The following is a 12969-nucleotide window of genomic DNA, read 5'->3' as shown; positions in this document are numbered from 1 at the left end:
GAATTTCATTAGTATAACCTGCAAATTTAAAATACCATCAGTCTCATAGCCAAATTATGGAAGTGGTCCAAGTACCCATCGACTGATGAATGAATAAAGAAAATGTGTGTGTGTGTGTGTGTGTGTGTGTGTGTGTGTGTGTGTGTGGAATATTACTGAGCCATCAAAAATCAAAAAGAATGAAATCTTGCCATTTGCAAAGATGTGGATGGACCTAGAGAGTATTAAACTAGGTGAAATAAGTCAGAGAAAGACAAATACCACATGATTTCATTCATATGTGGGATTTAAGAAACAAAAAAAAAAATGAACAAAGGAAAAAAATTAAAGACAAACCAAAAAATGGATGCTTAGCTACAGAAAACACTCTGATGTTTACCAGAGGGGAGGGGGGTGGGGAGATGAGTGAAACAAGTGATGGGGATTAAGAGTATACTTACCATGTTGAACACTGAGTAACGTATAGAACTGTTGAATCACTATATTATACACCTGAAATTAAGATAATACAGTATGTCAATTATATTGGAATTACAATTGAAAACTTAATTAAAAATAATAATTTAATACAATATAATACAGTTCATCTTGATTTTAGTAATCCAAACCCTTCCATCATGGAAAGTCTTTTCTGTGATTGAAGAAAATGGAATGGGGATGGGGTGGGGAGGGAGGGAGGCCACCACACCCTATAATGGTTTTCATAATGTGAGTGATGGTGGACTAAAACATGCTAGAGGAAGGTCTAGTGACCATCCAACAAGAAGCCTCCTGGGGTGTCACTACTTAGAATGAACCCTTAGCCCATCTCTTGATTTAATCATAGCTGAGGAAACTGACTAGTACTAAATACACTATCAGGAGATTGAAGTCTCATTTATGAGCAATGAAACTTTCCCTCATGTAGTTATCTCCCTAGCTGAACTAGTCATTAGAAAGTAGGTTGAAGAACATGGACTTCCAGCAAAGGGAAGTGGATAAACGTGTACGGTATCTCATCAGGTGTGTTGTGAGGGCTCATGTGACATCCCTACCCATAGCAGAGTATTTGTCTCTACTTACTAAAATATTCACACCCGCCATATTTGATGTCCTTCTCCCCTAGATGGTATGAGATGAGCTTGTATTTTTTTACTTTCGTTTGCAATACTCTCTTGAGTGGTACCCCAAATGCCATTACTGCCTGCAGAGTGCCTGGGGAGCTTGTTTAAGGTAGAGTCAAGAGCCCCACTCCCAGAGATTCTGCTCCCGAGTGTCCACAGTGAGGCCTGGGAGGCCTGGGAAGCAGATTGCTGGCAAGCCTCCAGAGGTTCCCAGGCAGCCTTGAGTGACTTTGAACCAATCTGATTTGGCAGGCAGGTAAGGCTCCGAGCCCTCCTTGCCTACTTTAGCATGAGCAGCTCTACGTGTACCTATTTTATTTGTGTTCTCTTCTGCCAAAGATTTGTTTGAATACAGATTTTCAGCACCTTGACAAGAATTGGTAAATTATTTATCTGAATTAACCTTGACCTTTTGATTAACACTTTTTCTTTGACAAGGTTATAAAACAATTATTTGGAAGCCCATCATTTAGTTAAAAGCACATTTACTGCAAGAAATAAAGCAGAAGAAACTTCTATTTCCATGAAAAGCTTTTTCCTCAGTCATTGCTCTCCAATATAAATGAAAATATAAAATTTCTGAATACCATATTGTCTGAGGCACTAGCTGATGTTTAAATGTGTACTGGTCATGAAAAAGATGCTGAATTTCTCCTTCCACTTGGTATTTGAAGAAAATCTAAAATATTCTGAGTAAAAATGATTGTATTTTAAAGTGACTATTTGTGCATGTAAAACTCTGATTTTGTGTGCGTGAGAAGGATGTCCTGGTTATGTGCAAGGAGTCGTCTTACACACACTGTTTTTCCTATTTGCAATGACAAACAAGCTGACACTAGTCCCTTCTATTTAAAAAAGAAGAAATTATAATCTTGATACAGTCAAGGTATAACCACTATGAATGTTTAGGAGGAGCTTAAAAAAAAACCATAAGGTGACACGGGAAAGAACACCATGCTAGACAGTTTTGTGAATTTATTTTTTTTATTTCATTACATATGGCACGAAGGCTGGTGAAATGTAGTACAATTGTGTAAGTAAATCCTGTTAATAGATACACAGATTCATTTTGTGCTGTATCTTGAAATAAACAATCCACCTGTGGTCTTTAAAAATTGCACTTAATCAACAATTATTGGTTGACTGTTTTCTATGTGCCAGGCAACATGTTACGTACCAGAGATCCAAAAGAGAACAAAAAAGATAAGACCTCTGTGGTCATGTTCTAGTGCAAGAGGTGGGAGTGGGGTGGGGGGTGGGGGGAGACAACACAGAAGTAAGTAAATAAAATCCTTTCGCATTGCAATAAATGCAATGAGGAAAGTAAGCAGAGTTCTTATTTGGGAACCTTACATGGGAGAGAATCTCAGAAGAGAACATAATTTAGACAAGGTGGACAGGGAAAACCTCCCTGCAGAAGTGACTTTCTAAGAGCAAATAGAAGAACCAGGCATTCTGGCTACTAAGAGCTTGAATAACATGGTGAGAAGTGGTCAAAGAACTGAAAAAATGGAAGTTGCAATGAGCTGGAAGGTTAAAGGATGGTGGTCAGAGAGATGATGGAGGTGGCACAGGCACTGGTGATGACACGGTCTATGAGAAATGAATAACACCTCTATTAAAGGCGAGGTGGTCAAGGAACTGAGAGTTTATTGGGTGTCAGAGTCACCACACACAATGACAAGAAGGGGTATGAGAAGCAAAGTCTGAGCTAGAACCTAAAGTCTTCAGTGCATGAAGCAAAAAGGACAAGGGTGCAGGCAGACGACAGCATGAGGAGGGAGAAGGGAGGCTCAGTAGGACACGTGTGCTTGACAGAGGCAGAAGCTTTTGCCAAGGGACATGTCCTGGAAGCAGCAGTGAATTGCAGGGAAATAGTGCCCTGACTTCTGGCTGGAGGGACAAGTGGTTCAAGGAAATAAACTTTTGTCTACTTGAGAAAGTGCAAGGGCAGCAGAATCTTGGGGGCCAGCCAGGTTCCATGTAGAGAAAGTCCTGGGAAACAAACATTCCAGAAGTCTCCAGAGTTTAAAGGGGAATTTGATGACCACAAACAGAAGGTCCAGAGGGCACAGTGGAAAGCTGATTTTGTTTTTGTTCTTGTCAATGGGGCAGGGAGGGAACTAATTAAGGTACATCTAGAGACACACAAATTATAGTCTGGATAATAATGGACAACTGGGGAACCTTGAAATTCACTAAGTCAATGGGATAAAACATTATTACTACACTATAAAATATTAATAATAGCAATTATTATTTACAGTTGTAATAGTAGAAGAAGTAGCTGCAAAAATATATTGGCAATTTTATTTCAGGCCTGTACTAAGTACTTCCCATGCAGTCAACCAATAACCCCATGATCTTCCAAAGCTCAAGTCAAATTTCAGATCATCTGTGAAAATTTAATGGACTACAGGTAATTGATCAGAGTAAAGATGGATTCAGGGCTTTGAAGTCATCCTGGCAGTCTCCAGTATGACAGAAGACAAATGGTTTTAGACTTGAAACACCAAACAGTTGGCTCAATGCTATGGAAGATTTGGGCAGCTGTTTTATGGGGCTACCCAAGTTGGTGTATGGTGATCAGGGGTTACTCACACAATCTTCTTGCACTAGAAAGAAGCAATTCCCACCCCCACCCCACTTAAAGCCTAGCTAGTAGAAGGACCATGATGCTTTGAGGTGGCTTCCATCCACAGTGCAAACTGTTTCTCTGCTCTTTTGCTCAATTTGCTAGAATATTACTAATCAACTTGGAAGATTTCATTCCATTTATTCATTTGTTCACTCAATAAATATGTGAGAGCAATTACTATAGGCTCCAGGCCATTCTAGACACTGGGGATACAGTGGATGGATGGATGGATGGATGTCAGATAGATAGATAGATAGATATCCTCCTCTAGGGAACTTCTCCCACCACTTCTTCCAGCACTAGGCTGGTGGCCCCATTTATTATTCCCACAGCACACCATTTGTTGATTGGTTTTTCCAATAACATGCTGACAATTCTGTATGTATATTTCCAGGCCAGTCTTCTCCTCAACCATCCTTTTCAAGTGTAAGTGAGATCATGTTACTTCCCTGCTACTTCCCTAGTTTACCCACAGTAAAAGCCAGAGTCCTTACAATTTTATCTCTAGGAGAGGATTCCATCTTGTAAGTCCTGTCTTCCATGTATTCCCTTCTGCAGTCATTGCAAGAGCTGTAGGAAGATGTAGTCGGATGAACAGTAGATGGTTGGTAGGCTGATTCATCCCACTGACATGAGAACTAAATTCTTATTCTACTTTCCATACAATTTTATGTAGCAGGACATCAATTAGACTTTTGAAAAAGACAAAGTTTTCATACACGAATGAAATTGTATGGTTATAATTACTAAATTATTATGATAAATGAATATTCTGAAATAAAACATTGTCCGAGGGAAAAAATATCTCCTTTTGCAAGTGCTTGAAAAACTGAAATGGTCATGAGGATTTTATAATTTGCCTTGCTGCAATTTTAAGTTGTAATTTGTGACTTTAAACTCTTCTGTGCATCACAGAATACCCCAAAAGCAGCTACATTTTGTATCTACATTCAGATGCACTAATTAATTAATGCTTGAAGGTAACACATTCCTGAATAGCTCAAGAATCATTGACCTACAGGATGATGAAGTACATTCTAATGTGTTACAGACAAAGCTAAAATGAAAATTCAGGACACCCTCCTTTCCATCTTGTGGCCAGTGTGTGTGTGTGTGTGTGTGTGTGTGTGTGTGTGTGTACCTTGTAAGGTTGTGTAATTGATAACCATAGTTAACAAAGATAGCACAGAAAACAATAACCAACTTACTATGATCATACTCAAATCAATACTAGTAGGTTTAGCCAAATAATACTCAAGATAATTTAGCTTGAGAAAATCTATTAATATAACGCAGCACATTAACACTAAATAAATGATAACATGTAAGTAACCAAATATGTATAATATAAAATGTGAAACTTTGGCTCAAAATGATGCTTGGATACCATTTTTCATTGTTATATTTTCTCTGAAGAAACTTACTACAAAATGTGTATTCAGCATGCTTTGCTAAATTGTTCTGGCAGCTTATATGAAATGTGCTCTCCTCAATAGTATTGTGAAACAAATATGTTCAGATCCTTGTATACTCACGTTTGTGAATGCGCTTTCAACATTTCTCCTTCTCTATTTTAACAGAACCTCAAGTTCCACATCACTGAGGATCCCAAGGGAAAAAAGGAAAATCTTCTGCTCAACTCTGAGAGGCCAATGAGGGTCTTAACAAAGACCAGCCACTCACAAGGAGAGGATCGAGTTTTGGGGAAGACCACAGGGCCACCAACAATTAAGCTGATTGCAAAACATCAAGGAACTAGGACTGTTTTCAAGAAGTTCAGTGAAATGAAGTGGCCATTGGACATACACCCTTTAAATAAAAGTTTAATCAAAGACAACAAATGGAAGGAAACGGATGTGGCCCAAGAGAAACGCAGGTCTTTCCTTCAGGAGTCTTGCAAAAAATATGGCGGGGTGAGTCGTCCTCAGTCACATCTTTTTCATATGGTGTCCAGGATCTATGTGGAAGATAAACACAAAATCTTATATTGTGAAGTACCCAAGGCTGGCTGCTCCAACTGGAAGAGAATTCTGATGGTGCTAAGTGGGTTGGCTTCCTCTGCGTACAACATCTCCCATGATGCTGTTCACTACGGGAAGCATTTGAAAAAACTAGATAGCTTTGACTTAAAAGGGATATATACTCGTTTGAATACCTACACCAAAGCTGTTTTTGTTCGTGATCCCATGGAAAGATTAGTGTCAGCATTTAGGGACAAATTTGAACACCCCAATAGCTATTACCATCCAGTATTTGGGAAGGCAATTATAAAGAAATATCGGCCAAATGCCTGTGAAGAAGCATTAAATAATGGATCTGGGGTCAAATTCAAAGAGTTCGTCCACTATTTGCTGGATTCCCACCGTCCAGTAGGAATGGACATTCACTGGGAAAAGGTCAGCAAACTCTGCTATCCATGTTTAATCAACTATGATTTTGTAGGGAAATTCGAAACTTTGGAAGAAGATGCCAATTACTTTTTGCAGCTGATTGGTGCTCCAAAAGAGCTGAAATTTCCAAACTTTAAGGATAGGCATTCTTCTGATGAAAGAACCAATGCTCAGGTCGTGAGACAATATTTAAAGGATCTGACTCGAGCTGAGAGACAATTAATCTATGACTTTTATGACTTGGACTATTTGATATTTAATTATACAACTCCATTTTTGTAGTTTGCATTAATCTTCTAAAACCCTGTATTTACTTCATGATGATGGCCTCAAATCAGCTAACTGTAATTTTCCTGCAGTTCTCTGTATGAGAGAGAATTTAACCAAGTGTAGTTGTCTTGATTTAATGAAGATTTTTACCAAATAGTATGACACCAATTCGCACAAAGTTATAGGAAAATTACCTTACAGAGACATGTAAACAAGTTGAGTTGCTCTAGAATGTTTGGAAAATAGCTGCTTTTGCATTATGGATTATATTATAGAAGCAATAACCTAGCCAGCTGCTACATTAGCTTCAACAGCCTCTTGCAATGATAGAAAAAGGGATCTAAAATAGCATGAGTATATGTCTACATCCTGGAATTTGTTGTCTAAAGTGCATGGATATATTTTTAGCAGTCTGTGACATATTACTCGAACCTTGGAGAGTTTTCTTACACCCTGGAAATCTTTCTATCAACTGCAATGATAAATCCATTTTGAAATAATATTTTGGACCTAGGCATTTAAGTTTAGATTGGAAGGCATTATGTGATTTACAATATGAGAATATAGCAGAAAAACCAGATGAGGCTATGGCTTTTTATATTCAACAGCCAATAAAAAATACACAACATGCTAAGATCAAAGCAACAAAAACAACCTTCCTCTTCCAGAAAAAGTTAGGGGAATTGATTCTGTTTTCTTCTGAGCCCTCTGTGCAGAGACAAAATGAACATAACCACTAAAGGTCCTCGCTTCTGAAGCAGGCAGTTGAGAAGTTTAAGTCTCATCAGATATAAATGTGCTCCTAATTTCTGGTTTAATTGGGCAGGGGGGAAATTGTTTCAGGATGGAATAATCATCAAAAACAAAAGTTGCCACTCTGAATATGGGCCTCAAACAATAACAAAGTTTTATAAGAGTATTATTTGAATCAAAGCATCGTGTGCATAGCTTTATATGTGGAATGTACTCTAAGAATAACTTTTGTTTCCAGTCTAATTACTTAGCTTAGGAATGACTTTTTAAAAATGCCTATACCACTTCAAAGATAGGTTATATTCTAGAGAATAAACAAAACGAGAGCCCCTAGAAATATTTTTAATAGGCTTATGCATAAACAAATTCAGGAGTTTTCTTTTTAAGTTCAAATATTCTATCCTAACACAGTCAAATACCATTGCATTCAAATATTAAATCCAAGTTTTGGGAAAACAGGACCATGTGTCACCCCTATCGAAAGTTGTAATGCATTTTGGAAATTTTTTCCAGCGGACCCTAAATTTGAAGACACGTTTGGATGGGAACTTATTTTAATTGGTTGACTATTTGAGTTAAGAAGACCACATGTCATTGAAACTCTGTTTAAATGCAGTTCTCGAACATGTTCTTCTTCCCAAACTCTCATTTTTTTCCTCGTCGATAAATATTCAGTAACGTCTCGCAAAGAAAAGTAGGTATTAATATTTAAATATTAATAGACCAAGATAGTTACCGTGGTCCTTATTTCATTTGGATTTTCCATTTCATGGCTGAGTATTCATGAATTGCTTCACTCGACACACGCCTGCCTTGTCCCATCGGTGTCTCCCAAGGAGTAGGTACCTGCAACGGCCTGCCAGATCCTAAGTATTAAGCCTTCTAACCCAACCTTTTACTACTTTCCACTCCATTTACTCTTACCTCTAGACCATACACTTAAGCTGTGCTCTCTGTTTTTAAGGAGTTTTACTCTAGAGTAATCCCAATTGTATAATTTAAATTTTGCTGTACCATGTAGAGTAGATTCCTTGTAACTTGGAGACAATGAAATTATCTTTTTATGGAGAAAGAGACAGAATGGAAACTACGCCAAGAAGCCTGAAATTTTATTCCTAAACCACACACACACAAAAACTAATTTTAGATGGAATCTGCTATAAAGTATAGGAGCAGTTTTCTCAACGTTATTCCTAAAATCTTATCGGGAACAAACAAAAAACCCTTCTTTTCATAACTTTGGAAGAAAAAAATGGAAAAAAGTGCCTTAACTCTCTCTTTTTAACATTTCTAACGCACTTGAGAGAATGGAATACATATATGCGCACATAAACATGTGTTTGATGTGTATGTATATATATATATATATATATATATATACACATATATATATATATATATATATATATATACAAACAGACACATAACTCTGGCACTGGTGGGAGAGAAGAGAGCTGAGAAAATGATACACGATACTCTCTATCAAAGCTATTCTATGCCTTTCGCCATATATCCTCCTTCTCAGACCCTTTCCACTGAGCCTGTGTAACCAGAGGTTGGTCTTTCAGTCATTCTTTTCCTAAAAGACTGATACCAGCAGGAATCCTGTGTGACATGAGTCCCAGAGGCCATGTGTTCATAAGGTTTTATGAAGGAAGAACATATTTTTCAGGTGCCTCCTCTTCCTTTTAAATCACTTCTGTTCATGGTAGGGCTGAAGAAGCCAGTCATCATTTTGGATTCCTTGTGATTTTGAATAATTTTTTATTTATCTTTTCTGAATTATTCTGCTTTGCAGGCCAACTCACAGTCACCTTTGTCGTTTCTGCCTGTGCACAAGCCCCAGGTGTGAGCATCACTGCTTCTTTGGACGCTCACAGTTTCATGGATTTAGATTCCTAAAGGCAAGTGACCAAATCCAGACTCATCTTCCAGATGTCCAGTGTTCATATTTTAACACTAGCATGCTTCGGGTATAATTATGAGTCCTCTAATTAAACCCTAAGGATCTTACTTGTTTTATAGGCAGTGGTAACAACCTGGGCAGGTCCCTTCACTCTGTTATTCCCGTCTGGAATTACTATTAGAGTAAAAGTTGGCAATTAAATCCAAAACCACAGTTAGTTAACATGGTAAACTATCTATGGATATGTGTTGATGTGATTATGCCCTGGAACTGCCATAAATTTCAATGGAAATCCATATACAGGGCACCCAACTTTCCGATTTTCTCACATGTGTTTGGAAATACCCAATGGAAATGTGTGGCTACTTGCTAAATTCTCTAACTTTGCAGTCTATAAAATATTATCTAGCAATTCAAAAGCCACTTGGATACCATTTGTAATCAGGAAGAGGAAAAAAACTTATCTGCTTTACTTATGAATAATTATTCTTCAAAAAAGTATTATCTCCTAAAACATACAGTGTTTCGCTGAAAAGACTATATGAGCAGATGCAGGAAATTTTCAATATGAGTTCTCTTTGAAAAGATCACCTGCGGAATTAGAACTTGGAATTTGTAGGCCAAGACTACCACAAACATCTCTGTACTATCAGTCATCACTTGGACTCTTGGGACCTCCTTAGCCTCTAGGCTTTCATGGAATATGGCAAAGCAGAAACTCTGCCCATGGCTAACATCCCCAGCGTGCTCTGAAATTTGAAGGATAGTTGCCCATAAGCCCATAGCTCAATACCTGAGGACCTCAGACCAAGGCTAACTCAATCATAAGCATTATAATAATATTCATGATCATAGTCATAATCAAACACTTATTCCTTTACTACTTAAGTGCTTTACATGCATTTATTTAATCTCCATAGTCAATGTAAGATGCTATGTAAGCCCACCCCATACAAACACACACTAAATATATATATATAGAGAGAGAAGAGTGGTTGAGTAATTTGCCTGAAAAGTCACAGCTGGAAATTAGGTCAGGAGCCAGGATGAATCCAAACAGCAAATACCACTACCAAACTCTCTTCTTAGTTTAAAGACAACTAAAGGCAAGAAATATATTGGCATCTTGAAACTTTTTTGATACAAATATAGATATATATACATACGTGTATGTGTTTAGCTGGTTATCCCATTTCAGATCAGCTTATCCCTTTCTTCCTGCTGAGTTGACAGATTCAAAGACTTTGTAAGAAGTTAAGCTTTCTTCCTAACCCCTTTTTTAAAACTCCCAGTTGATCATGGAGCACAATGTAAGAGAAAAAAGTCCCTGGACCAAGTTTAGCATAACAAAAACAAAATATCATTTTGACAAGAAAGTCCAGACCGCTACAGGAGTGGGCAAGGTCACAGAGAATATGGTCCAAACTGGGAGAGAGTCTGGCCAACTTACCCCAAATCGGCACTTGAAGATGGCAGTGGTTCACCAGGTCAGCCCAAGAGAAAGCTCCTTAAATACTGCTAGAAAGTAAGCAATTGTATATGGTCTCTTTTTTACTGAGCTCCTGTCCCCAGGGCTAGTTTAGTTGTCAGCTAACCCTAAACAGACTCAGGAAGATTATAGAAAAGAACAGAGGAGCAGGTTGACTCAAACTAACTGAAAACACCATGAAAAATTCAAGATAAACAAGTGCTCAGATACCAGAGGGAAGACTTTTCCTAGACCTTTGGGATACCCTCCATGAGGAAGGCCAACTCTAGAGAGTTCAGCAAAAGGGCATTGCCTCACACCATTTTACTTCTCAGAACTGCCTAGTCCCACACATCTTGTCTACCACAATCCTATCCTTCCAGGCATATTCAAGTCCATTTAGGACAATCATTTCTTCCTTCTCCTCTGTTCAACTCTTCACTCTATTTTGAAATACTCACCTCTCTCATATCTAGACATTCGCTTCATGTTAAGTCACCAAGGAATCTCTTTAGATTATTCAGTTTGACAATCTCATCTCTTCATGAGCTCTCTGATCAACAGAAAAAGGCAAAATGATTTTCCCCTGATGTGACATGCATCTGATACTTCTTCCTTCCTCTTTTTTTTTTTTTTGCTTCATTTATTCATTTGCTATAGCCCTCTTCACATGAATAAAAAATCTCTGCTGTCATTGGAATATGTTCTAGGTCTTCCAAGAGGAAAGGAATTGTGTCTGTTTAATTCACTTTGCACTGTTTCTAGCAAAGCATGGAAAGAGAGTTATTGATATATTTTTGATATATAGTTTAACGGTTCCTCTATATCTTCTCCTCTTGTATAATATGTTTTATTATTGCCTTTGACTTTCAGACATCTATATGATCAGTGGGTCTAAACAGAAGGTCCTAAAGCAAGGCAATTGGGGAAGTTATCTAAAGGCACATGGCTTCTCTATACTGACTATCACACCTTAACCTAAAGTATAGCTGTAGACACAGAAACATTTTACACTTCCAAGATGACATATTTGTTTATTAGATTGGGGGAGGAAATGTTGAAAGAACGCATGATTCTGATCAATAGGAAAGCCATTTACAGAGCAGGGAGCAGACACTGGAAACCTACCTGATATTCATTTAATGACGTGAAGAATATGTCTAATCCTTCCCCCCAAAAACGTAAAAGTTAGGTATTATTCCACCCATCGCTTTGTGAGGGAGAAAACCGAGGGTCAGAGAGGTTTAATGGCTAGAAGCCGAGCCAGCTTCCTGCCAAGGTCTCTCTCGCTCCAAAGCGGAGACCACACACGACAGCCTATGGGCCAGATCTGGCCACAGATATGTTTGGTTTGGCCTATGACACATTTTACTTAATATCTGAATTAGCATTTTAAAATTGGAAAGCTTTCATCAGTAATAAGGAATTTCTGTTACGCAGCACCGTTTGTGCTCACCTGAAGACAGTTGGGCATTGTCAAGGCCAGCCCCCTTAGAGAAGCCAGAGAGCTCTTGTTGTTCATGCTCTCCATCTAGGCATCATCACCCACTTACCCTACCTGGCTGGCCCCTAAGGTGCCCCACCTTTTCATCCCTGCTTTGAAGTGTGTGTTCTTGAGTCTAGCACGCTTCCAAAGGAAAAGCAATTCCTGAACATTTTCTTTGACCATATTTGTGTCATGCAATCCAGGTTCCCTTATCCTCATTCAAAATGCTGCTTGGCCTTTGGTCGTATACCCAGTGGGATCGCCAAACAATATTTCATTGTATGAGAAAATCTCTTTTGACCAACAAAAAAAGATGTTGGGAGAAATCCAGTACCTTCCTTTGGCATCTTTTTTTCTTAGTCACTGGGTCCCCCTGGCAACAACATTCCTTCCCATCCCCTTCAGCAGAGATGAATCATTCTCCCATGCCCTTGGAACCTCAGGGTCTAGGACAAAAACTGGTTCCCACCAATGCATCCAGACTGCTATTCCATAACTTTTCTTCAAAAACTCCTTCTCTTTTAAAGGTGTACCCACCCTTCCTCTGAAAATTACCTATTTCCCAGCTTTCCCTGAGGATTTCCCCATCAGGCTCATAACATGCCTCTCCACCCCATTCCTGCTATTATCCTGGGTGACTTTTGCCATCCCAGTGACATTCAACTGTCTTTGCTTCTTAGGGCTCTAACCTCCTCCTTCTTCTGCTTCAACACTTGGAGAGCTAGAGAAAACAGAAGCCCAGCCATGGAAAGAGATAACCATGACTCTTGTCCCTAAAGAGCAGAAAACCTGTGGCAAACTATGTAGTACTTCATTTTATCCATTCATTTCCTTAACCAATCCTGAAGTTTAGAAAAATGTTCTTCAAAAATATTATGAACTGAAATGTACTCCAAACGCTAGTATAATCACCAACTTCAAGATGACAATATTAGTTTGACTGTAATTATCATTA

At 38.4% G+C, this 12969-nt stretch overlaps 1 protein-coding gene and 1 long non-coding RNA gene across 10 annotated transcripts in view; one reads left to right on the top strand and one right to left on the bottom strand.

Moving 5' to 3' along the window:
- Positions 1-7877, top strand: part of CHST9 (carbohydrate sulfotransferase 9) — a 243544-nt gene extending 235667 nt beyond the window's left edge. For all 5 annotated transcript variants that reach the window (XM_019465490.2, XM_019465489.2, XM_019465488.2 and 2 more), the window contains one exon: positions 5322-7877. In XM_019465490.2, the coding sequence (XP_019321035.2) occupies positions 5322-6413 (1092 nt within the window). In that variant the 3' untranslated portion in view covers positions 6414-7877. The remainder of the gene's footprint in view (positions 1-5321) is intronic.
- The window catches only part of LOC109276464 (uncharacterized), a 66348-nt gene that overhangs the window by 7982 nt on the left and 45397 nt on the right, over positions 1-12969 (bottom strand). For 2 of the 5 annotated variants that reach the window (XR_002084683.2, XR_008422250.1), the window contains one exon: positions 9655-11081. This is a non-coding gene — a long non-coding RNA (uncharacterized LOC109276464). Of the gene's footprint in view, positions 1-440; positions 493-4235; positions 4312-5276; positions 5699-7890; positions 8011-9654; positions 11082-12969 lie in introns of those variants that run through there. The other 3 variants (XR_008422249.1, XR_002084685.2, XR_008422248.1) reach the window with 3 other exon arrangements.

Source organism: Panthera pardus, unplaced genomic scaffold (genome assembly GCF_024362965.1).
Source record: "Panthera pardus isolate Hobbes unplaced genomic scaffold, ASM2436296v1 HiC_scaffold_15, whole genome shotgun sequence".
NCBI classification, from domain to species: Eukaryota; Metazoa; Chordata; class Mammalia; order Carnivora; family Felidae; genus Panthera; species Panthera pardus.
This window is presented reverse-complemented; position numbering and strand designations above follow the sequence as displayed.